This window comes from Phodopus roborovskii, unplaced genomic scaffold (assembly GCF_943737965.1).
Source record: "Phodopus roborovskii unplaced genomic scaffold, PHOROB, whole genome shotgun sequence".
NCBI lineage: Eukaryota > Metazoa > Chordata > Mammalia > Rodentia > Cricetidae > Phodopus > Phodopus roborovskii.
In genome coordinates this window covers 21,427,874-21,455,198 of record NW_026126410.1, presented here as the reverse complement: position 1 = coordinate 21,455,198, position 27,325 = coordinate 21,427,874, and the positions used below count along the sequence as shown (strand labels likewise).

Sequence of the window (27,325 nt, the reverse complement as noted above, 5' to 3'; positions counted from 1 at the left end):
CCACTACCTCATGTGAGTGTTTCCACTCAGGAAGGTTGCTCCATATGAGATCTGCTCTCCAGAGCTCTCGTAAAGCACAAGGAACTAAACTGTAATGTAGCAGAAACCAAAGATGGCTGTGGAGGTTGGGACATGTCTCTCTTCAGCCCTCAAGGACTGTTCCAGACATGGAATGGACTCTAATCACTTCAGAAACACAAGAATTGCCCACCTCACTCACTCCCACTCACTCCTGAATAAGGGTTTATCTCCAATCATGCCACTCCATTCCTTACTCCCTTCCAACTGTGTTCTAGTTTCCTGGGCAACCTCATCCCAGGAGTCTACAAAGACTTCACTCAGAAATAACACCTCCAACCAATCTCTATACACCCTCAACGCATTCTACCAAATCTTTGCTTTTTCCCTCCTGCCTATGCTATTATGACACCTGGAAATCCTCCCCCATTCTTCCTTCTGTACCTTTTACTGCCGTGCTGCTTTTATCCAATGTGCCTACACCCTTTCGGGAAAGCCATGGCTTCTTAGCTAATTTTTTAAAAAATAAAAACTTCACAAGCAAAGCATTTATCAAGAATGTCCTAGTTTTGGTGAACTTAATCCTTAAGTAAGTGAAATTTTGGGAAAATGGCTAATTCTGAAACCCCTGTGGTGTGAGACTGTGCTGTTAGACTTTAGTAAGTTGTTAGTTTGCAGCTCCTGCATTGCTGGGGTCTTATTAAAACCGTCTTGGCAGCATGTTTGAGACTCTGGAGGTCAAAGCTCATATACCTCACTCACAATTTCATTTGATACTTTGTTCTCAGCACCAACATTATTTTCTGTTGGGAGATTACGCCTGAGCTGAGCGAATGCAGGGTCACAAGTTGCACAGCCATCATTTCAGGGACTCATTTACTGAAAGGCTTTGGGGTCTGAGAGTCAAAGCAGGGTACACAGTGCTAGAGGATGCCCCCACTCCTCTGTCTGTACAGCATGGATCTCTCTGTTCTGATATCACAGATAAATATGCAAAAGCACTGGCTTTTCTTCTGGTTTCTCTCTCCAGCATCTGCTAGACTGAACCCCTTTGTTCCATATGTCTTTTATGCTTGTACCTCTCAGAACACTGAGACTGTTCCTTCCATCCTTTCCTCTGTAACCTTTGAGCCATAATGTATATTCCTAGTTCAAATGACAAAAACAGCAGGAATTTTTTTTTTAAACCTCTGACATTAGTTAGTGAAGGATTCTTTTTCCTAAAATGTTGGATATTGAATTAAAATTAATTTACTAAATTTTAAAAAGGAAGTACATCCCTAACTGTGCAAATGGTGACAAGGAGGCTAGGTTTCCCTAGCTTTAAAACTGTCTGCTCAGCAAACAAACTAGTGATTTGTTCACCCACAGGTTCTGCCTTTGTACTGTTGTCACGTGCCTGAGCTACATTCCACATTAACATCCATTCATTCTGCATCCATTCAACAAATTTTATGTCCAATCTACATGCATCTCACTCCAGCAAATGTTTTGCTGACATAGAAACCTATTGATGAGTAACTGAAAAAGTAATCACCAAAGGCCCAAGGCCAAGAAACAAACACCTGTTTCTGAATTCAGCAACATAGCTTTTAATTGTTGTGAATGGACAAGAGGCGAAGAAATACATATTTTTAATAAATAGGAAATATATATGTAATCACCAAATATTCAACTTCAATAACCCCTTTTTTAAAATTTAATTAAGTTCTATTTAGCAAAAGGTATAAACGCCAAGCAAAAGCAAGATGATCTCTCCATCTAAATCAATTGTACCTTATTTTTTCAACTCTGTTAACAGTCCCTCCAAAATGGGGACTACCAAAGGCTTGATTTATTGCCCTCATTCTGTCATGTATGGCACGTCACATTTATTTAGAAAGTGCTTAACTAACAATGAATGGATCAACTGAATTGAGCATTTAAAGATATTGGCACTCTATTAGATTATCAATTCCCCATTCCTGGTGATAAAGGAAAATCAGAATAGATGTATTCTCAGGTATCTGGCCAACAAAAATTCAAAACCATTTATTTCTCTATGCTGAATAAGTAAATATTGACTATTTAATCATTAGACAATAAACATGTGTTACCCTATACATACAAATTTACTGCAGAAATTTTGAATCATGAGGAAACTACTGGATTTATCCCTGCTGGAAATCATTGTTGATACTTTAATATAAATGCTTCCTTTATTTTATTGATAAGTGGTCACATAACAAAATGATTCTAGAGTATCCCTTACTATGTTTTCTGGAATTTTATGTACTTAATCTATGAATACTTTCATGTTAGGTTGGATATTCTTCCAAATCATAATTTTAATAACAGAATTATGTCCCATCACAAAAATATAATTTGTGTCACTTTCCTCCTTCTTTAGGAATTATAAATCATCTATTTTATTAAAACACTGACTTAGTATCTATATTCAAAACTTTTTGTCCATAAATATTCAGGATCATTCCTATTTTATAACTATGGAGTCGAAAGACACAATTACTTTTATGACTTTCAATATACAAGATGTTGTTTCAGAAGCAATAGCATCTTAGCTATATGTGAAATGGGAACATCTGAATTCAATTCTCTTGACTAAGTTTTGAAAAGAATCAATAATAATCCCAACCTGACTTGGGAAATTACCTTGCCATAACCTCTGCTGAAATCAATTTTAAACAGCAATCTTATCATCTATAGATGTTGGGAACATATTAAGCTAATTTATTTCTTCGTACCTTTATGAGGAATTTTATGTACCTGGTCATGTAGTAAGCATGAGGGTTGGTTGGTATGATTGGGACACATCACACACTAGACCTCTGGACACTATAAGCTAAACTTCTCTTGGATTTTGACACTGGTTTTGAATGTACCCAGTGAATTTTCTTCTACAGTTTGTTTAGTATGTTTGTGATAAGCACTGGCCTTCCTTTACAGTTCTTGTGTGGAGGATGGGTTGGTAAAATATCTCTATTGCTGGAAGCACTTCAGGTTGGCTTAGTGTTGTTGTCATTTGATTTGCAGACCTCCATTTCTACTGTCAGTCCCAATGATGAATTTCCTGAAACTGAGGAAAATGTGACTAGAGAGGAGCTGAAAGAGGAGAAAGATGAGAGGGACCAAAAGGAAGAAGAAATCCCTGAAAATGCAAACACCGAAAAGATTTCCATTGAAACACTGATCAAAGTGTTTGGAGGAGGAAATGAAGTACTAGATGCTAATAGATTTGCCAGCTATCTAAAGATAGAGAATATTTATGCAGAGGTTAGTTACATGGAATTGCTTCAAAAACATATTGTGTTGTGGAGAGCTTGTGGTGAATTACTTTATTATATTAATCCACTTTAAAATAACTTCAAAATGCAAAATAAATTAACTTTACTTTTGTTTTTCTTTAAAGAACTTCATAAAGACTTTTCAAGACCTGGGTGCCAAGAACCTGGAGCCAATTGAAGTTAATATTCTGTTGAAGCATCCTTACATTCAGGACCTGATTGCAAATTATTTGGACTATAAAATTCCTGTGAGTATGAGGCAAAATTGTCTTAATTTGGGTGGTCCCAGCTAAGGACATATTGTGTATTCCTACTGTGATCTATTAAAGGAGAACAAGCTGGACTTGCCCAGAGAAGTTAGCTTGTAATGCCCAAGGGTAGAACACTAATGCCCAAGTCAGACAAGTCTAAGTATTATGGATTTACATCCTCAGTACATGGTGCTACCTTGGGTACAGAGCAGAGGACTGTTGGTGGGTTATACTTAAAGCCAGGCATATAGGCTGCTAGGGGTATCAGTTGTTTTAGCCAAATAATGATGCTTACCTACAATAGAAAAGTGTAGATCAGTGGTTCTCAACCTTCCTAATGCTTTAACACAGTTCCTCATGTTGTGGTGACCCCTTACCACAAAATCATTTTTGTTGATACTTCGTAACTCTAATGTTGCTTTTGTTATTAATTGTAATGTAGATATATTTGTTTTCTGGTGGTCTTTTGTGGGTTGCAATTCACAAATTGAGAATCACTGGTACAGAGACTAGGACTTCCTCTGCCAAAAAAGACTATGGTTCCCAGTCAAGTGCTGGTATAGTCACCATTTTCAAATCATAGTTTATATTGCCAATGTAGTAATATGACTATTATTATTAATAATGCATTAGTTTGCTTTCTATTGCTGATAAGGCATCCTGACCAAAAGCAACTTGGGGAGGAGGAAACTTTGGAGATTACAGACTATCATCATCAGAGGAAGAACCCATGGCAGGAACTCAGTGTAGGAACCTAAAGGCAGGAACTGAACAGAAGCAATAGAGAGAGGAATGATGCTTGCTTGTTTGTTTCTAGCTTGCCTTTTTATATAACCTAGGACTGCCAGCCCCTTTGGGGTACATGGTCGTCCTGTCTACATTTCTGTGTAAAATGCTTTGGTAAAGATAAGCTGACATCATACACAGAAAACACATAATGGATGCTAGGAATTTTGTCCAATATTGAGCTCCTACCATTGAGTCCAGTAGTAAAAGCTCCTGGGAAGAGCAGGGAAGATGAGTAACAAACTCGACTGCCTCCCACACAAAAATTTGCATCTAAGAATTGCAAAAGACTGATGTAATGTTAAACAAACCAAGTACAAAATGATAGGTGTTCAAACTGTGACTTGTGCATACTAGAAGCATAGAAGGAATAAGCTACACAGAAAGTAGAGATGATTGCACTTTTGGAAGGGAAAGGAAGAAACATCTGCATATGTTTTCCTCTTGAGATGGGGAGATGGGGCATCCTAGGTGGAAGGTAGGCTCAAGCCAAGTTATAGAATCAGGACTGCATGGACAATCGGGATCCAGCCCCTTGAAAAGGCTGTCTGCAAAAGGTATAGGGTGATCCCATTGATTTAGTGAGAGTAATTAAAACTAGAAAGAATGAAAGCAAATTTTAAATAGAATTTAATTAAAAAATAATCAGTAGCCTTCTGAGTATGGGAGTATGTTATTATATTTTTCATCTCTAAACATTTCCATATCACCTAACTGTACATGTTACTATGTCTTTGTTTTTAAATAGGATAAGTTCAGAAACTGATCATTTAGACACCTTCTCACCCTACGTAATCTGCTCCACATGTAAGGGGAGAGGCCTCATCTGATCTAGTAAAATAATTACTAAATCTCTTAGAATTAAGTATAATAGAATTCATTTTTCTATTACCCAGAATAAGTAAGAGCATAAAATGACAGCCCACTTATTTCCTCCCTTTTAATGGGAAGACAATCACCTACAAAGCCTGGGCAGCTTGAGAGCCCTTTACACCCATCAGACAAGATTCTGATCAGGTTCCTGCCTGAAAGTAGAAGCCTTGAAATGATCAGTTTGGAGAGTCTACAAGATCCCCAGGGAAATGCAGAGGCTATAGAATTCTTCTAAATGATACATTTCTCCCATTTTGGAAAATGTTTTTTTTCCTATAGGGTAGTGCCTAGTGATAGTAACACTATGAGATCTTCTGAACCGGAGGACAAAAGCTGGGTGGCTCCCACACAGTAAGGACTACAGCACAAGGAAGATGTGGTACCACAGGTTGTGACAAGAAGGTGTGACTTTTACAGCTCCTCCTCATGCAGGAGTATAACAGGATATCTGAGATTCCAAGCCACCACTGTAGTTGCTTATTCTATTACTTCATTCTTTTGAGGGGGCACACCACCCACCTCCCAAATAAATCATGTGGAGGTTTATTATTACTTATGAATGTCAGGCCTTAGCTTGGCTTGTTTCTAGCCAGCTTTTTTTAACTTTAATTATCCCGTCTACCTTTTGCCTCTGGGACCTGAAGTCCTCCTCTTCCTCCTTTTCCTTCCTTTCTCTTTCCTTGATCCTTCTTTTTCTCTTTCTATTTATTCTCTCTGCCTGCCAGCCCAACCTATTCCTTTTCCTGCCTTCCAGCTCTTTATTAGACCAATCAGGTGTTTTAGGCAGGCAAAGTAACACAGTTTCACAGAGTTAAACAAATGCAACATAAAGCATGCAACACATCTTTGCATCATTAAACAGATATTCCACATTATAAGCAAATGTAACAAATCTTAAAATAATATTCTACAACACACCACCCACTATATGCCAGGAGAATTTTGATGCCTTAATCACCAAAACCCCTTTTGTATATTCCTAACATCTTCTTATGTATTGAATTCTCTCTCTCTCTCTCTCTCTCTCTCTCTCTCTCTCTCTCTCTCTCTCTCTCTCTCTCTCTCTCTCTCTCTCTCTCTGGGAACCCTTCCTCCCAACCACCCTGCAGTTAAACAGACAGTTCACACAGCAGAAAGCTAGCTGATTTCTCCATTATTTAGTAAGCTATTCGTGAGGTAACACTAAGTGATGGGATGCTTCTGTATAAATCTGAGTCAGATCCTTAAACTCTTCCTTTCCTTCCCCTTCACATTTCCTCCATGTGTGTGACCCCAGTAATCAAAAGACAGGGTGAGAAACTATGTGATTCTCACTGATAAGACTTTATTAGCCAGAGTTGTGTCAATGACCTGGAAAGCCTAAAACAGGTATTTGAGATCATAGGAAGATCTCTTTCCCACTAAGGCATTCCATTCCTATTTTTGCAAACCAAAAAAAGGAGGGAAGGAAATTGGGAAGTGAAGGAGGGAGGGAGGGATGGAGGGAGGGAGGGAGGGAGGGAGGGAGGGAAAGTGAAAAAGGTAGGAAAGAAGGAAAGGGAAAAAGCAAAAACAAATAAACACTGTGGACTTTGGGTGCTTTCAAGCCCATACTGTTAGCTTTTGCTCAAGATATCCATGTACAAGTAAATAGATCACATTTTAAAATGAAGTTTAACCACAGTGATGTTATTTGAAGATCGTTCGAGATAAGTAGAGCAAAACTTAGAGTGTGGTTTTTCAAGGTTAAAAAGTTGTTTGCTATTATAAACAGTGGGAAGATAGAGGCTGTTGCTTAACAGATCTTTGTTTACAAGGTCTGTGTTTACAAGCCACAACATTTAAAAGTATATGTATTTTTAAAAATGGATTATATGTAATGAGCTACACACCTTACTTTTGCTCCTGCTTTAAGGTGGACTGGGTCTGTGCTTATGAGAGTGAATTATAGAATTGTGGAAATATGTGGTGCTGGACATGGGATCTCACAGTGTCCTGTGTTCCACAGCTGTAACATTGAGACAATTCATGCCTTCCTCATGGGGTTTCTGTATGGATGAGATGAGTTGACATACACGAAGTGCTAAGCTCAGTTCCTGGCAAATAATGTAAATACCAATATTGATACTGATACGGGATATAGAAGTATCAGTGCCGAAGTAATCTTGCAACTGAAACTTGGGAAGCAGTGGGCAGATAGTCAGGCAGATGGCTTGCCTTTCTTCTCTTCGACTAGAAACAAGATTTCACCTAGAAAAGAGCCAAGGGACTAAGTCCCAGGAAGGGTCAGTGGAATTTAGAGACTTTGGTGCTGGATTTTACAGATTTGCAGTTCACATCATCTATTTAACCCAGTCCTCTAGATCTTGTGTAAATAAAGTATGTTCAAAAAATACTCTTAAATTAATAAGAAAAAATTATTTGGGTGAATGTTAGAAAATTAGTGAGAACATTGTAACTGCATTGCTGTGGAGCAATTTCTTGTGACAAATACAATGACAAATATAATGGGAAAAATTATTTTTCCCTAGGAACAACTTAACTCAAATAATTTCTTTCTCCCTTTCTTTTTCCTCCTCTCTCTTTTTCTTTCTTTCTTTTTTTTTAAATTTAAATTTAAATTTGAAACAAGCTTGTTTTACATGTAAATCCCAGTTCCCTCTCCCCACCTGCCCACCAAGTGAGCACATGCCAAATGTGGAAATCTCCTAAACGAAACACATCTCCAGTGGGAAACAGGAACAAGTGCTTCAGTGTTAAAAATCAAAGAGGGAGGGAGGGAGGAAGGGGGAACTAGGATCGATATGTAAAATAAGAAAAATAAATGAATAAATAAAAATGCAAAGTGTTTTATAGATAAATGAAGACCCAACTACACGCAACTGTAATCATAACTGGAAAGTCATTTTTGTCCTACTCTGTCTCGGGGGCACCTGATTTGAAACTACTCTCCGATCTTTTAACTTTATTTCAGCATACGACACCTGCTTCTATGGTTTGTTTTCAGAAAGTCTGACACAGCCAGTCCTTGCTCCAGGCACCAACACTGATGATGATGTGGGCCAGTGCTGGTTGGCCCAAGATGTGGAGTGTCAATCACAGAAATCACACCTTAGTTGCCACATTCACTAAGGTCAACTAGCATCAACACTGACCTCTAGACCCTCTGCAAGTGAGACCTGGAGATCAATGGGAGCCGCGATTCTTTTCCTCTTAGCTTACTCAGGGCTGACCTCTGCCTTTAAGGAGATTCAGTGTGCTTCCTGGCAGTGACTGACAGAATAACAGATATGGAGGCCAATTTAGATAGTAAAATAGCCCATGTCTTCATGTGTAAAATGACCACAAGCAGAAAACTGTGCAACTCAGCTCTGGAGAAAAGAAACTTACATTCTTAAAAAACTTTCTTAAATTGTGGGGGAAGAAAATTGAAGTTAAAACTACCATCTCTATGCAATTTTTGTGTTTTGTATATATGATAATATTCATTCCACATATATGTTTACATTTACTTTGAAAAAACAATCTGTTTTAAAACATAGAATTGCTAGAACATCATTATCTCTAACAGCAAGGGAAATTGAAGTGGGGAAGTCCCAGAAAATTCTATTGCCCAAATTTTTCTATACTTAAATTTCTATGTAGATGTGATAATTTTTCTTTAATAGAGTATGGATACTATCTAATTCATTTATAGGAAACATGTTTAGGTTTGCACATAATAGGACAGAGTTGAGTAAGTGCTTTTATAGATGTTACTTAACATAACAACTTCATTAGAGGATTAGAAAGGAGAATTTCTAAAACCCTTATATATCATTTCAGGGATATAACTATGTGGTTTCAGAATAGAATTCACACTACAGGGGGAGCATTTTTCTCAAAGGAAACAAAAGGAAAGAGTAAATGAAAAGCAACTACCTGTTTAATCGCTGCCACATCCAAGATGTCCATCAGTCATAAATTCTTTATTTCCTTTCTTAACTTTTCTTTGATTTTTCCCTCTTAGGATATTAAAATGATTCTTCAAAGGAGTGAGCAGGCACAAGGCAGTGATGGAGAAAGGTCACCCTCAAGACTTACAGAGGAAAAGAAATGAAGGCTATGTTTTTTATAATGTAAAATAAATCTTCATAATGATACTGACCATGGTGTTTATCATGTGCATTATTATTGTGATTCCTTCTTAGTTGAAAGTGAAACTTTCTCAAATCAGAGAATATTTGAATAATAAACCTTAGAAAAAGAGGGAAAAAATCTCAAAGACATAAAGATGAACTTCTAAGTGATTCTGGATATAGAAATGACCACAAAGAATATGCTCAAAGTGAGTGCACTCATAAGCCATGAAGACTCCATAAGGGAAGTATTACATTAAGGGAATATATTGAAAATCCTTTGAAAACCCCATACCAGAGCAGAAACTTTCTTTCATTTTAAAGTTCTTAATTTATATATTGTAAAACTTGAATATTCATCCTAGTAGCAGAGAAGAAAAGTTCTTCATTGAGCTGCAGACCAGTCACAATTTTTAATTAATTGTACTTATTTCTAACAAAATACAATTTCCTTCATAGACAGCTGAACTGTCTACACCATTAACCAGAAATCAAACTCAATGGCAGGCATTTCAATAAAATGTCATAAAACTGAGTAGTGATATTCCTGAGGGCTAGGCTTCTATGATACCCTCCCTGCCTCTCTCAATTGGTGGTTCTCTCTGAGGCTCTCTTGGTGAGTTCTCTTCTCCTCACAGTCCATGTGTTTGGTAGGGTCATACGAATAAGTCATCTGTTCATAACCAACTCTCCAGATGTGTCTTCCACTTCCATGAAATTACAGGTATTGCTCAAGCTCACAGTTCTTCACATCTGGCTCTGTGTCCACTTACTTCAAGGAGCCATCTCTTTCTTTTTAATACAGTCACACCTTGTAACAGCTGTTGAGGCAAACTTGCTAAGGAGGTCATTATCTTTTCCAGATCATAAGTTAAAAGGAGGTGTCATCTCCAACTGTTCATAACAGTTCTTGTTTGGTCATTTACTTTGACACAACATTGGCCTTATCAGAATACTTTGCCATCTCTTCCTATGGCTGAGTTCTTCCCATCATTCCAAGGTCATCACTCTCCTCAGCACCACCTTTGTTTTTCACCTTTATTTCATACCGGGCCCTTGACAATCACAGTGAGACCCGTATGCCCTCATTCTCATCTATTCTTCCTGCTGCTCTATTCTTGTTTACCTTCCTTCAGTAATGTTCTCATTGCATTGCTCAAATGTTCTGATTCACTTTTGAAAATTTTTCTAAAATGTTATCGCTGCCTTCTCTTTCAGTCAGAAAACAAAAGCAAAGAGAAGGAGAATAGAAGGACCCAGGCACCTCATTGGTGCTATGGAGTGTGTGCAAGGTCTGATGATACATCACTTTCACATTTCACCTCTGAGAATGCTATTTTCCCTCTTTTACAGATAAGGATAGTGAATTGTATACAAGTCAAATGCCTAATGCTGGATCAGCCCTGGCAGAGTTGTGATTCAAACCCAATTTCTAAATCACACTAAAGCCACTGGCACTTTTTTCTCCATACTCCATCACCTGCCTCCCAGCGCGAGCTCCTGGAACTGTGTGAGCACTACCAACCATGAGCTTCAGGCTTTCCTGTTACCTCTTACAATGCCTTCTCATTATTGCTGCTCCTTGGCCATGGACCTCAGAGCGATAAACTTTTTGAATTTTGCTTGTTCTTGTACTATATATAGATCTTGCTCCCATCCCATTACTATTTTCTGATTTTGTTGTACTCAAGTACATTGGGAAAATTCTTCTTGTCAGCCTATTCTTCTTATCCCTACAACATTTCCTTCTCTATCCTTTCTCCTTTAACTTGGAGATTTCTTTTAGAGTATGGTGTGACCTCACTTCTACTACTTCATGACGTCAGGTTTTATTATAAAGACGTTCAATTATAATAATTTTGTGCGTCTAAAATTATCACATAATGTTTCTTTAGAATCTGCATATGGGGAATACACTGTGTTAATTTTTGAGTGATGAAGCAGGTTTGCATTCTAGAAATGTGTTATATTTTATATGGAATTACATTTGAGCCACTCACATTTTAATGAGTTTTAAGTTTATGTTTAAGACAAATGTTGGTCTGCAGTTTCACTTTCCAAAAATGTTTAGTTTTCTCATCAGATTAATTATAGCTTGTGATATAAGTTGATCATAGTTTCTCCTTTGTGAAAACACCTTTTAGAATTATATTTTCTTCTGTATAGTTGCTGTAACTTCTAGTAAAGTCTCCTGACTTAGTGGTATCTTCATTGAAAAAGTTTTAGTTATAAATTAATTGAGAAGTTATGATATCATTAAGTTTGTATTTTTCTATTTTGGTGTCTTTCAAGGGCTATTTTAATTATATCTTAGTTTTTAAGTTTATTTTAAAAACACTTTCTAATATTCCCTTGTGTTTGTGTGTATTTAGGTGTAAGAGCATGTATGTGGAGAAGTTAACTTAAGGTTTTATTTCTCAGGAGTTGTCTGCCTTGTTCACCTTGACAGGGTCTCTCACTGGCCTGAAACTTGTCAATCAGGATACATCCTGACTGAACCTGTGGTGAACCTCAGGGAGCTACTCCATTGCACTCTACAGTGCTAGCATTACATGCATGAGAGAGACTTTGACATGTTCTAGGGATGGTATTCAGGTTCTCATATTTGCAGAAGGATCACTGGACCAATGGAGTTATCTCCCCAGTCCCTCTCTCTGTTCGCTACTGACAGTTGCTGGAGTGGTGATTCTATTTTTATTCCTTATGCTTGTCAAGTATGTTTATATTTTCTAGCTAAATATCAATTATGCCAAAGAAAAAATACTTTTTTTACTTAGGTTTTTCACTATTTCTTTAGTTTGCATCTGAATTTTAACGATTAATGTATATAGCCTTCTTGTCACACCAATGAATAGGAAACACAGCTGTAGATATTTTTGTACTATTCATACTATTAATCACTCCCTTGTCCTTAAAATTCTCTTCTTTTGATTCCATGACAAAGATCCCTACTTTTACTTGTTTCATTATTCCTTACCTAATTATTTCAGTTAATTTATTTTTCCTTCTTCTAATACTACAGACAAGTCGTTTTTGGTTATTAGAACCACAAATTTATCTTTAACTCTGATCTACATGTAAATGAAGCAAACATGAAGTTATTTTTCATGTTTGACTTCCATAAACTTCCATAATTCATATTCAATTGCCTGCCAGCTTTCAGGTGACAGCATTTCTTAGCTATATGGAGTTCCAAACCTGAAGTCATGTCATTACCCATCTCTTCCTAGATATGGGTTATTTGGTAATTAATCAAGCATTTTGCAAAATTATTCATAATATCCAGTTCCCAAGGACATTATGAATATGGGAAACCAAATATAAAGAAAAATGAATTTGCAAATAGGAAATTTAACAGATGTAATGTTCTCCTCCTGAGATAAGCCTTAGTTACTGTCTTTTGTGGACTGTAACTTTTGTGAACTTATGTGGACAATAATAAGATATTTTCCATGTTGTAATGTAAGAAAAGCTGCATGAGAGAGAAAGGTGCCATGTGACAGGGTTTAAGCAGAGAGGGTTTTTTATTGGGAAGGGATCATAAAAAAGGGGAAGTGAGAGAACATCTCCAAGGGATAGGAGCAGCAGGAGAGAGGAAAGAGGAGAGAGAGAGAGAGAATGGGAGGTGAGCAGGGCTCTTATAAAAGGGAACCTAGTGAATAGGCACAGGTGGTGCTCTGAGTGGCTGCAACTGAGGGTGTATCCTGTCAGAACTCCAAGGACAGGCTGGTACAGATGCCTGAATACAAGCAGTCCATACATGTCTTATCTACCATTATGATCCAGCCCATCAGTGTAGACGTTCAGGGATGCATCAGGTCTATATACATTATAATTATTGTTGCCACTATGTTAGAAGTAAATGATGTTTAATAAGAGGAAAAGACCCTGTGGTTTCCTGAAAAGTGAGTTATACCTAACAATATAGAGATATTAATAACAAACAACAAGAGCCAATATTAGCTAGTACTACTGTTATTTAGGTACGAGCCAGGGGTGTACTAAGAGATCTTTGTCTCATCATGTAGTTCTCATCAATTTGTGATGCAGGTATTCTTAAAATTGCTAGTGGCAAATGATGTAGAGGAGTGTTAGGTGGATTATGTAACCTACCCGAAGTTATAGAACTATAAATAACATATGTACACAAAAGCCAATTTCTTAACCCCAAAGCAATCCACTTATACTGTTTCCTATGCTTGTGTATAAAACACCAACTGCACAAGCACAGGTGGAGGAAGTGTGGCTTAGAAGTGTTCAAAAATAAAAGTGGTTTTTATTCTGATCTAAATTGAACCCAACATGCTCTGTTATGTGACCCTTCAGGAAACCAACATCCTTAGAATATTAGTGACAATGTGACAGACAGAATAAGGGATAAACCCATTTTTCTGTGTTCTACCATGGCAAGATCTCAGCTGCAATTGTCTAAATAGCCCATGACCATACAGTTTTATTTATTCCCATGCTATATACACAGATAAATGGAATATATTGTATATAGTTGTAGGTTAAAATATATGTGTCACGTGCATCTATGTAGTATATATACTATATTACACTTCCATAGACATTACAACTATTTATCATTACATTTACATGTTATCTCTACATAAATAACTACAGTATATTTGTAAAGACACTAAAAAGTCTTTAGCCTTAAAAAGAGAAACCAGATTAAGAGACAATGTAAACAATAATTGAGCTGTGGTAAGATTGGATGAGAATGAGGATATGCTGGTCATGCTGTGACTAACAAATGCCAACAAGAAATAAAGGGATAAACCATTCATAAAGCAGCTCAGATGAAATAGCTTTTCCCCAAGGATAAGCCAGCATGGCGAAGCTCAACATGAACTCCCTCTTGCCAGAAGTATAGACACCATCTGATTGGGCAGGGTACCAGGTGTCAGGGATACGTGGGAGGACAGAAACCCAGTACTTCACCATTACCTTGCTTTTTCTAAAATTCCATTTCTAGGAACCATTTCCTCAACTCCATCATTCCTCTAGAACTCCTTGACCAGTACTTGAACAACCCTTTCTTTAGAACTAAAATAGCAGCCCCTAAGTCGTTTCTTGGCCTAGGCCTGATGTTCTTTATGGGAAGATTGCAGTGAAGGTAGAGTGGCTGCAAGTGGGTGTTGGGTAGAGCACTTGCCTGGATGACTGTAGCCACAGTCATCTCCCAAATTCTCCTGACTTATTGTCCAGTATTTGTGGTAACATCCAGGATTCTCCCCAGTCTCTCTTACTTAAATTTCAATGCTAACTCTGCCTTCTTCACACTTAAATCTTACTGATTATTCCTGTGAGTGTACTTCACAATGGTCACCCCTGTCTTAAAGGCTCAAAGCACTTCCTTCTAGACCCTGGAAATAGCCCCGAGTTGCCCCCATCATTCTTTTGACCTTTTCCCCACTGATCCAGTTTTCTTCCCAAATCCAATCTCTGAGTACATACAGCACCCCTTTTCCTGAACTTGCCTTCAAGTGCCTTAAATATCTCTGTTTAAAACTCTTAGCTTCCAAACCTCCTGGAATATTACTCAGAATCTGATTTCTTTCTACGATGTGTTTTTCTCACTCTCGGTCCCTAAGCAGCTACTCCGAGTACAACATCTGGCTTCTATACGTGAAAATGACTTAATGTACAAAAAACCTCTCCCATCCACACAATCCTAGGAAATGGAAACTAACTTCCCAGAGAGAACATAGGTAACTTAGTTGCCATTTTCCAGAATTGTGATTCTAGTAGGAGACATCACCCTAACATTATGCTCTCTTTATACTCAATCTGTAGAGAAGCAAATTAGGGTATATTTACTAGACAGCAAGGATTCGTGAAAGCTAGTGAGACCCATATTCTATATAATCTATTCCAAACAGCTCTTTTTAGGATTTTGAGCCTGGTGTTATCCTAAACAGACCAGCTATGAAGCAGCCATCAGTCTCTCTCTCTCCCTCTCCCTCTCCCTCTCTCTTCTCTTCTGCTTATCTCCTCTCTAAACAAAGCCAAGCTGCTGTGACTCTTCCTTGACAGCAGTTGTAATTTATTCTACCTCCTTTCACACTTCACCAGATTTGTAGATTTGACCTAAAAACACATATCAAGTTGCCTGCAGACCCAGCTCCTTCCATTTCTAATAGTTTTCGTGGCAATTCCATGACAGAGCCTTAAGGCACAGAGGCATCTCTGGGCATCCTGTTGAGACAGAGGTAAGCAAGTCTACAAGCAGATTTGCTCTCAGGTTCTTAGCATAAGTACAAAGTAAATTTTGTTTTCAAGCTTGCTTCAAAACAAATCTCAAAAGAGATGCCTGCCCAGACTTGCGGCTGCAGTTCAAAGCCCCAAAGGGGACTAGGGGGCTCAAAGATGTGCCTGGAACACTTCAGCTCAAACACTTGCTGTATCTTTGCTAACTTCAGACTAACCACAGGGAGACAGCTCCTCTGTTCACCATCTCTGAAACAGCCTCACCTTGCTGTGCCCCCACAAACCAGGCAGAAACCACAACATCCTTCTTGTGTACAGCAGATTTCACCAAGTGCTCTGGGGGCGGAGAACTTACTCTTCTTCTCCCTCCACTTTCACTGTCTGAGCCCATTTCATAGCAAAGTCCCTGCAAATTGAAGTTCTTGTTGCCATGTCTCCTCCATAGATTGGAAGGCATCGCTTAGCTTCCTGGTGCTGCAGGAACCCCTTATGTTTTCCTTGTGAATTTAGGAGTTTGGATCCATTCTGCAGGGAGCATGGTTTAGAAACTTCCTTTAAAATGCCAGGGCACAGCCTGTAAGATTACCACTGTTATATTTTAAGAAAGTGAATTTCTCCAAGCTGATTAGCATGGTTTTAATATATTACATTTTCTTAAAGAGGAAGGAGAAATAGCTATCACACAACTTTTTTTTCTGGTTTTGTTTTGTTTTTGACATGCAGATTCACTCACATAATTTTGGCCTACAGGCACCTACAAGGTGCATATTTTATTATTCTTGAGATATAATGGAAGGAGAAAAGGTGTGAACAATTAGCAAGAATTTGGAGCCAGGTGTTGTTGGCCTTTAATCCCAGCACTGGGGAGGCAGAGGCAAGTGGATCTCTGTGAATTGAGGCCAGCCTGGTCTACAGAGTGAGTTCCAAGACAGGTTCCAAAGCAATACAGAGAACTCGTAAAAAAAAAAAAAAAAAAAAAAAAGGAGAAAAGAAAAGAATGAATGAATGAATGAATGAATTTGGGACTGTTATCCAGGAAGGGATTTGGCCTCCAGAGTCTGCTGATCTCCATTGTTTCCCTGTTCCAGTCTTCCAGTCTTGCGCTCCTAACCACACAGAACTGTGAATCAAAAAAACTTTTCTTTGTAAAGCACTTCATGTATTTTCCTACAGAACCACGATTCACACTAGCATAGACTCTAATTCCTGTGCCCAGACAAATACTTCAGACAATTAATCTCCAGAAGGGCTGAGTTCTAAGACAATACTTCCCAAGAAAAGCCTCTACAACAGAAGGGCCACAATAATTCCAATTTCTTTTGAACATCTATGTTTGATTTGATGGTCAAATGAAGTAGACAAAAATCCTCAAGTTTCTCCTATTGCATGATTATGAGACTATGTGGAGCTAGGGTTGTGAATACAAATGTAAGATTTCTGGGTAGCCTTCTTCAAACTATAAAGCAACCCAGATATTTATTAAGTGATTTTCTACATCCATAAAGTCTCATCAATGTGGCCTCCCAAATGTAAGCTGAACAAGGATGACACCAAAGAACACAGTGAAGTGGACGGATTGGAGAAAAAAAATCCCATGAGGTCTCTTCAATCCTTTATAAAAACGTGTGCAGGCAACTGGGGAAAGATGGGAGCAAGAGAGGTGGTCTTCCACAGAGATGAGCACACCAATTGATGACCCACTGCCAGTCATCATCCCTGAAGGCATGCACACAAGCAGCAATACATAAACCGGGCAGGCTATATTGATGTATATATGTATATGCACACAATAGCAATTAGTGATAAAAGAGGCCGTGAATTTGCAGGAGGGTTTGGGAGAAGGAGAGAGAAGGGAGAAATGTAATTATAACTGCCCAGCAAATAATTTTTTAAATGATTTCCTAGTCATCTTTTTTTAATGTTTCCATTTTTTAAAGGGAGTACGGGATAACTTTCACTTTTCCCTTAAGTTCTTTTAAATGAAAGTGGAGGGCAAGCACTATGATAAGCAGCAATTAACCTCATGCTGAGGGCTAGCTAGGGAGGCCATAGGGTATGACAAGGGCTATGTCACACATTAATTGGCTACTACCAAATGTTACCTGAAAATAAATTCAGAATATTTTGTAAAGTCTCTTGAGTTTTAAATATTAACAATTAACTCAAAAGTTTTACAATACAATACTATGTGGCTCAACTTTTATAAGATAAATAAATACAGTGTATGAGACTTTTACATGGCCTATGGGTCATCACTTTCCCGCTTTCAAGACTTTCCAAAGGAAATTATTTTAAGCAAATTGAGAACTTTCTGGTCTTAATATTGAGAATCTCATTATCCCACCTGTGCTTACTCCTCCAGTGCCCTGTGCTCCCTTACCATCCTCTGGAAGGTTGAATTATAATGGATCATCTCTTCCGTCAGTGTACTGCAGCATGGAAGAGGCAGAGCTCAGAAGGCAGACTACTCACTCCAGCCCCAATTCTCCTCTCAATTGGTTCCTTGTGTGCAGTGAAAAAAAGTATCTTTCCAGGAGTATCAGACTTGATACATTGTATACAAGTATACAGCATATATAAATAAAGAACACAATTAGCTTCTATCTTCTCCAAATGATACCTCACAAGTTTGCCCCTGCCAGGCATTGGTACCCAGGAAGTCTAGGAATGTACAGCTAGATCAATGGTAGGGCTAAAAACACTTTTACAGCCTGCTTCCTCATTGCCTGCACCCGCTGCCCGTGCTAGACACAGAACAGTAGACGAGAGACATTGAACCTCTGTGTGGGATGAAGTTGAGTCTTGAAGAAACCTGGAAGTGGTTAAGTAGGACAGGCTCTGAGAATAAGCACGTAAACAAATTTCACAATCTCTTGATGCATCATGCAATTGCCTGCAAGTTTGGTAGCAAAAGGAAGATGTTCAGTAATGCACTTTTACCTAGCCATCAATTTTAACCACAAGAATAAGTTGAAATGGAAAAGTTAGCTCAGGTTTTTTGCAGCCACCCCTATCTCTCTGATGACAGATAGAGTAAGGTAATTGAAGTGCCAATGAGTAATTATTTAGATATTAATTATGATCAGACTGTTGATCTAGAAACCAGAGCTGGAGGACTTTTCCAAACAGGCTGTAGCCCCACACCATGAAAAAGTCCATTTTTCTTGCAAAAATTCTTAGAGACCACAAAAGAGCCAAAAGGTATGATCCCCACTTCTATACCCAGCAATTGCCTTGTTTTCAGACACAGTTACATCCTTTTAGTCTTTACAAAGTAAAATAAAGCTTGCAAAGATAAAATGCATATCCTGAAAATCTTCATTAGCATGCTCGGTGGAATGCAGGTGAATAGACCACCCTTTGTTCTTCTTCTGGTCTTTGTCCTCATTCAACCTGTCTCCCAAGCCAGCTTCCAGCCCCCCACACTAAACACTCATAGAGATGAGCTTCACAGGGATGTTACTGAACCTGCAACTGAAACCAGTTCTTCTCCTTCCTCAATCTACCTGTGACATGGTGACTATTGTTTCTTCTCACTCCAGAGGACTCTGAATTCCATTGTCAACTCCCAAGACAGGAGGAAGTGACCAAAGCCAAACCAGTACTGGCTTTATCCCTAGCCTGATATTCCTTGAATGTCCTAAAGAAATGAGCAGACAGTATTGTTAGTCATGAGGCCCAAAGATGTCCCAGGGTTTAGAGAAGTCTAGACAACAAGCTATCATTTCTCATTAACCGAGATTTTCCTCCATAGATGAAACATAACCTCAGCACTGCACTGAAACTCAAGAGTGAAAGGTACTATATAAGATGGACCCTAGTCACTGAATGAAGCAGACAGAGCCCCCTCCCAGTCTGGTTCCACGATAAAGTTATAGCCACTGGGTTCTTCTGCTCAGATTTGTCTTCTATTGCAAATTTCTTGTGTTCATGAACTCAGGAAAGAAAAATCTTGCACAAAGAACTACCAACAGCTAAGAAATGCAGAGGGTAACAAATAGTCTTCCCTAGAAAGAATACATTGGTTATCCAGTACCAATGGTCAGCCCTGGAAACATATATTTGAGTAACACTATACAGACTGGATAGGTTAACTTACAAATTTAGGAATACAGATATGTGTGTGCATATATGCATGCAACAACAACATATAGGAAAAGAGGATATAAATTTTAAAGAGAGCAAGGGGAGTTAAAGGGAGGAAGGGGAAAGGGGAAATGATCTAAGTATGTTGTAATCTCGAAAATGAAAGAAAACATCATTAAAAAGGAGAAAATTTAAGTACATGCTAAATGTTGTTTCCCTAATATCTGGTATTTGGTGTTTCTACAAAAGAAGGGGGCCTGAGTTATTTCCCTCCTTCATGAAAAGTGCTATGTACTTCCCCGGCATCCCTCTACACATTCTAGTTGTACCCAAAGATCAGTGCCTGCTGGAAGATGGAGGGGAATTTTACCAGAAAGAACCAGAGTGCCCAAGAAAAAAAAAATCAAATCTGAAAAGTAAGGGATGTCAGATTATCTCATGACAACAAGTCTTGCTTATGAAAACATGATGACAATCCTCTTACTCCAAAATACTTGCTAACACTTTTAGCTGGCTGTTGGCCCTGGGAAAGGGAGTACATGTAACATTCAGAGAAATGTAAAAATCTGCTTTTAAGATTAAGGCCATTCACATTTCTAAGGTAATGGCACTTGGAACAACCAGGTTAAAAGACCTGAGGAATTTAGGCATAAGAGCCTGCTTAGATTTCTGTTGCTTTCAACTGGGCATCATGAACCCTTACCAAGGAAGACACCATATTTATAATGAATTCCTGATGCAGACAAGGGACTTCTTTAAGATTTATTTTATTTTTAGTGTGTGTGTGTGGGAGGGTGCCTGAATATGAGTAGCTGCATATGAATGCAGGTCACTGCTGAGGTCACAAGAGGGTGGCAGATCTAATGCAGCTGTAGTTGCAGATACCTGAGACCTGAGGTTAATGCTGGGAGCTGATTCTTAACTTCTGTGTCACCTTTTCAGTTCCACGGGTTCTTAACATAGGAAGATTTCCAGGAACCAGCACTGTGGTGAGAAGGCTTCATGGCTAACCTAAAGTGCCAGAGATCCTTACTGTGTCTTCAAACCTCAGCCCCTCAACAAACTTAACATCAGACTCTACAGTCAGGGTGTCTCGATTCCCATTTGCCAGCTCTCTGCATCTCAGTAAACTTAGTAACTTTTACTTCTCTAGAAGACCTATTACTGCAGATTTAATAGTGGGTGCTGGGAGTTGGGGAGAGAGGTCATAATTCAAACCATGAGACTATGTAGCAAAAGTCTGAAATTTTTCTGTGATGTTGACTCACTGTCCGCTTTGCTGAGTATCTCCTGTCAAATAAACCCTCATTGACATCACTACATTTTCATATCCTCAAAAACCAAAATATGTGGCTTAGAGATGTTTCCCTGAGCACCACCCCCCTTAAATGGTGTACAGTAGTATAACAGCCTTAATAGTAGTGAATTAGAGTACTACCTTTCCAGGGAAACTTGAGGGTAAAAAGTACCTTTAAAGACTTCCTCTTGAAGTAGACAATGCACCCATGGCAGGATTCCATCTCACACTAATGTACGGTTAAAAAGTAAGTCTTTATCCTAGGCCAGCTCTCATGTTTCCCATGAAAGAGCCAACCCCTACTGCTGTGGGCAGTAGATGACTAGACCTCCAGTTTAACTGATGGCAAGTGATTGAAAACAGGAAGTTCAATTACTCAAGACCACCTGAGTCGGTGGGGATCATATTAAAAACAGGTTTCAAACTCAGAGAAGTGAGTCTTTGTCTGCTTGGCTAGTCCATAAAACTACACTTGGAACACTATTTAGAACTTTTTGTTTACTGTCATCCATGAGGAAGTAAGTGAGAATCAACACAAGCTATGGAAAAATACAAAATAAAATGTACTAATGCTAAATACATGAAATCTCAGAAATTCCATTCAGTGTTGTTGTGTCAGGGAACATTTTAAAACATAGGTACAAACATTGATGGTTTTATATACTTAAAACATGTTTTTGGTACATATATATAGTAAGTTGTGTGTCATGGCACATATGTTTAATCCAAGCACTCAAGAAGCAGAATCCAGAAGATTGCAAGTTCAATGCTAGCCTGTGCTACACAGCAAATTCTTTCTCAAGAAGTATATTTTAAGAAATTGATTAAATAAGTAGGAAATAAAAGCTCACTTACAGAAAATAATTGTATTAGTTGTAATATATTTGTAACATAAAGAAAGCAATGTAGTGTTTTAATAAAAAGAGAAAGAGGCTGTTGAGGTAATTAATTTAGAGAAATTTCCGGAGAATATTGAATGCACGCTGAAGTCAGGCTTTGATCTTACTTTACCAAGATGAAAGAAATGACACTACCTACATCTTTTTGTTTATATCTATAGAATCTGTGTTTTATTCTTTGTTTATATATAGAAATATGGGAAAGGTCTGGAGTGACAGTTCAGTGTTTAAGAATCTGTTCTTACACAGAACTGGATTTCAGTTCCCAGAATCCACATCAGGCATCTCACAATCACCTGGTACTCTAGGTCCGGGGAATTTAATGTCACCCTCTGTCCTTTTTGGATACCTACACTCATGTACACATACCAACCCCCCACACACACACACCACATGCACACACACAAATAAATAAATCTATAGCTATGGAATAGGCACACAAATAACTATCCCAAATTGAAGGGTCAAATTGAGAGGACAAGGGCAAACACACAAAAAGGAAAACTTTATTAAAACATATCATTTACAGCTATATTGATGTAAAGCTATACATGTGCACATAGCCATGTTTGCACATATTGACTCTGGAAAAAAACACTTATTGACATCAAGAATGTTTTGCACATGATCAACCCAGCCCAATCCCAACATGGACAAGGGAGGGACTTTCCAAGACCCCTGGCTTGCTGAGGCTTTATTGGCAATTGATGACTACTGAGGTTGAAACAATCAGGTTCTTTGGGATATGGCTCCAATAAGCTGGCAGTGTTACAGTATGTAGCCCTATAGCCATGGACAAGCTGTCAACATTAAGTGAATTTAACAGGTTTTTAAAAAGTGAACATTAAATGTTGGGTGGGAAATTTGATGGGAGGAATGGGGGTGGTGCTTAAGGGTGACTTTGACTAGAGGATTTATTCATGTGTAAAATTATCAAATAACAAAATTTTAAATGAGCAAAATATGTATAATTTTTTGATAAATTCACAGTGCTTCAATACTAGGAAAACATGGTCTATCTTTCTTAGGTTATTAAAATAACATTGATGCTCTTTTTTAAGGGTCTTGCATAGCCGATGAGCACCTACAGAGATCTCAGACAGATCGTTCCGCCAAGTAATGCAATGTCTGTGAATACTGGAACCTTAATAACAACCAAGGATGATGTGATATGGGCCCACTATCCTCCAAATTAGTTTTTTAAAAGGTAAGTATAATTGCAATTATTAGATCTCCTTGACATCTTCCTCAAGTCCTACTACCTGATTCTATGTCAAGTGTTCAGAGACCTACCATCTGTTGATAGAGCCTTTTTCAGTGCTTACTCTCACCCTTCCTTCCCCACCTGGTTCTGAAGAAACACACAACCCCCTAACACTCTCTCTCCCACATTGCGGTGCAGAATGTGGGACACATTACCAAAGTATCTGAGATGCATACACAATTCAAAAGGTTTTTTTTTTTTTATCCTCAAAGTTAAGAAGTATTATTTCTTTCTCCTCACTACTTACCCACATCTGAACACAATCAGACAGACACCTAAAATAAAGATATAGCAGATCAACTAGCAAAACAAAATATGGCCATGCTTGCATTTTGTTTTGAAGATTTTCTGATCATATCAGATTGTTTCCAAACCACAGTCCTAGTTTTTCAGTCCAGGTAAATTCTTAACCATTTCAGGAATAGAACTGAATGCAAGTTTCTAGAGCTTTCTGTGATGTAGCCTACTCACAGATGTTAGCTGAGTTTCAGTACAAAACTATTGAGTCTAAATAAATACGTTATTTCACTCAAAAGGTTTACTTCTGCTAGCAATTGTGAAGTACAGTGAACTCTAAACATTCAAGATAGCAGTTATGTGCTTCCTTTTTTTCCCCAGAGTTTTGCTTTGTTGTTGTTGTTTGTGGGTTTTTGTTGTTGTTGTTCTGTTTGTTTTCTATTGTTGTTATTATTTTTTAAAAGTATGTTCTGACCATGGATTAAGACAGAGATAGCCATCTGTCTCATTGCTTTTGTTACAATAGACAAACAACTACTGATGATTTGTTAAAGAGAGACTTCACTTGTCAAAGAGTTTCAAGTGCCAGCAAATACAAATATTTAATCTTCTTTGGCAAATATCATTGTATGAGCTGGTGTTGTGTGTGTGTGTGTGTGTGTGTGTGTGTGTGTGTGTGTGTGTGTGTGTGTGTGTAATCCCTTTGTCTATGGAAAACATACTTCACATACCAAGTAGACAAGATGAAAAGCCTACTTGGTTGAAATGGTGAGGACTATCACTAAGAATAGTCAGCCTCTAATTCACCACTGTTTCTTCCAGACAAATATTAATCTACTACTAGACAATAGGTGTCCAGACCCACTCTTCCCTAGAAGACACTAGCTTGACTGGGAGTCATCACAGTGACTCAGCCTCACTCTGCTTTCTTTCTCCTAAACATCTCCAGATCATTAATGTCATATGAAAATTGTATGTTTTAGACTCGCTGACCTGAAAATGCACCCAAATAATATAGGAAATGGGTACCGGGGGAAGATGTCTTGGGACAGTGCTTCATGATAGAACACAGAAGCAATGTGCTGTACAACACAAGTGATCCTTGTTCATGAATCATGGTAAATATGATTTCAAATAGTATATATTCTAAATTACAGAAAAACATAATATTCAACAAGCACACATTTGTAAGACTAGCATGACAAAGGGCTTCCTGCTAACACATTTTTCTGTAGACATTTTCTTTTGAAATTGTCACCCACATTCAGAGAACCTAGATCAGTTCTGTGGAGGTTTCCAGGCTGTCAGTCCACTTAGTGAGCTACCTACCACTAGCTCAGGTCAGCTATTTCTGTGGGTTTCACCATCATCATCTCATATTATCACCCCTTCTGGTCTTCGACTGGACTCCTGGAGCTTGGCCCAGTATTTAGCTGTGGAGCTGTGTGTGTGTACTTCCATCAGTTACTGGAAATGGAAAGATCTCCCATGATCTTGAACAGGTAGGATCAGCATAGTAAAACTGGCAGCCTTACCATGATTCAATACAATTCTAATCAAAATCCCAGTATAATAATTCTTTGCAGACTTTGAAAGGACAATACTCAGATTCATATGGAAAAAAAGAAAAAAAAAAAAAAACCAGATTGGCCAAACAATCCACTACAATAAAAGAACTTCCAGAGGCACAGAAGCATCACTATCCCTAACTTCAAGCTCTTCTATAGAGCGTTATTGCAATGAAAACATCTTTGTATTGTCACAAAAATAGACAGGTGGACCAATGAAATCTAATTGAAGACCCTGATATTAATCCACAAAGAATCTAGAATTATAAAAGGGAAAAGAGAAAGCATCTTCAAGAAATGGTACTGAGCAGCTGACCTGAACAAGGGGGAGCTAATGGACCCCAGACTGATAGCTGGGAAATCAGCATAAGACCCACTGAGACCCCTTTAGTGTGGGTCTCAGTTAGAAGGGCTGAACAGTCTATGGAACCTTTGACAGTGGAACCAGGATGTATCTCTGGTGCACGAAAGGACTTTGGGAGAACATTCCCCATGGAGGGATCCTCCCTTAACCTAGAAGCAGGAGGGAGGGCCTAGACCCTACTCCAAATAACTTGACAGATTTTGATGATCCCTCCTGAAAGGCCTCACCTTCCCTGTGCAGTGGGTGGGGAATGGGATGGGAGGGGGTTCGGGTGGCATGGGAGGGAGGAAGGGAGAGGGGACTGGGATCAATATATAAAATAAGAAAAATTAAAAAAAGAAAGAAATGGTGCTGGCATAACTGGAACTCAACATGTAGAAGAATGCAAATAGATTCATATGCACAAAACTTAAGTCCAAATGAATCAAAGACACTGAACTTCATGGAACAGAAAGTGGAAATTAGCCTTGAATGCATGGAGAATGAAGACCACTTCCTAAATATAACACCAGTAGCACAGACACTGAGAGCAACAACTAATAAATGGTACCTTCTGAAATCGAGAGGCTTCTGTAAAGCAAAGGACACAGTCAACAAGACAAAATGACAGCCTATAGAATGAGAAAACATATTCAACAACCACATATCTGACAGAGGGCTTATCTTCAAAACATACAAAGAACTCAAAAAAACTAAACATCAAAATACCAAATAATCCAATTTAAAAATGGGGTACAGATCTAAACAGAGAATTCTCAACAGAAGAATCTCAAATTGCCAAAAGATACTTCAAGGAAATGCAAATCAAAACAATTCCGAGATACCATCTTACACCTGTAAGAATAGGTAAGATCAAAAATACTAATGACAGCTTATGCTGGAGAGGATGTGGAGAAAGGGGAACACTCCTCCATTGCTGGTGGGAGTGCAAACTTGTACATCTGGTTTGGAATCAATATGGTGGTTTCTCAGAAGACTGGAAGCCTGTCTGGCTGTCATGTAATCCAATCCAATTACAATTTAATACATTGAAACATATAGTTTAGTATTTTGGAGGGCAGAATGTACAAGTCTAATTTCTTCCCTGCTTTTGTCAAATATTACAAAGATCATCCAAGCTAGAGCTGAACTCCTTAAACAAATAGAGTTGTTCTTAGCAGGGCACTGCCTTGCCCTACTTTGATGGGAATATTTTTGCACAATTGCAAATCATTCACCATTCTGGCTGGGCTGACCTATTCCCAATTCAAAAAAAAAACTTTCATAAAGTACTTGTTGAGATGGAACATAAATTAAAATCATTATAGAATTGCTTCTTCAATCAGACATGAGTAAAATGACAGAAAATGATGTTGTGAAGCATATTCTCTCCTCTTCAGACAAAGATATCTTTTCCCATGATCTTCCACTTTTCTACTTGAGTGCCTCTAATGATGTATTATTCTTAAGAGCTGAAATTCTAACCTCAAAGTAGGGATGATGGGTCATATCTGTAACCTCAGTACTCAGAAAGCTGAGGCAGGAGGACTGCCATGAGCTTGAGGTCACTCTGGAATGTATAGAAAGACCCTGTCTAAAAAAAAAAAAAAAAAAAGCAAAAGGAAAACACAACAAAAATAAAAATGGCAACAAAATCCCCTCTTTAATTAGCTCTGCCTCCTAATGAATGGTGATTCATAGTTGAATGAACGGTTTTATTCTCTGAAATCAAAACTTATTTGTAGGACTTGGTCACTAGCTACTGTAATGTTGGAAGTCTCATGTGACCCATTTGTGTACTTTTGATACTGAAACCCACTACTTTTCAAGTAGTCTAGTCTCTGCTTAGTGAGAAGATCTAATCATTTAAAAGTTTGAAAATTATCTCCCTCCCCAAATCCATTGATTCATTTGTATTACATGATTGCCAAAGCACTGATTACGTGTATTTTGAATGTTGCCTTGTTGGAGAAAAAAAAAAAAAGAGGTTTTACCACCTAGAAACCACAAGTGAAGTGGTGTCAAAATAAACAAAGTTCTTTGTTCCCACATTTGTTCATTTGTTCATGAAGAATTTGTGTGGTAAGCAAATGTGCAGTCAACAAA

The 27,325-nt window shown here is 38.2% G+C and overlaps 1 protein-coding gene across 1 annotated transcript in view; it reads left to right on the top strand.

Annotated features, from left to right (window-relative positions):
- The window catches only part of Spef2 (sperm flagellar 2), a 157,118-nt gene extending 147,781 nt beyond the window's left edge, over positions 1-9,337 (top strand). Inside the window, exons 35-37 of the mRNA XM_051182532.1 lie at positions 3,052-3,291; positions 3,428-3,550; positions 9,201-9,337. Coding sequence (XP_051038489.1) covers positions 3,052-3,291; positions 3,428-3,550; positions 9,201-9,290 — 453 coding nt within the window. The 3' untranslated portion in view covers positions 9,291-9,337. The remainder of the gene's footprint in view (positions 1-3,051; positions 3,292-3,427; positions 3,551-9,200) is intronic.
- The last annotated feature ends 17,988 nt before the right edge of the window (positions 9,338-27,325 follow it).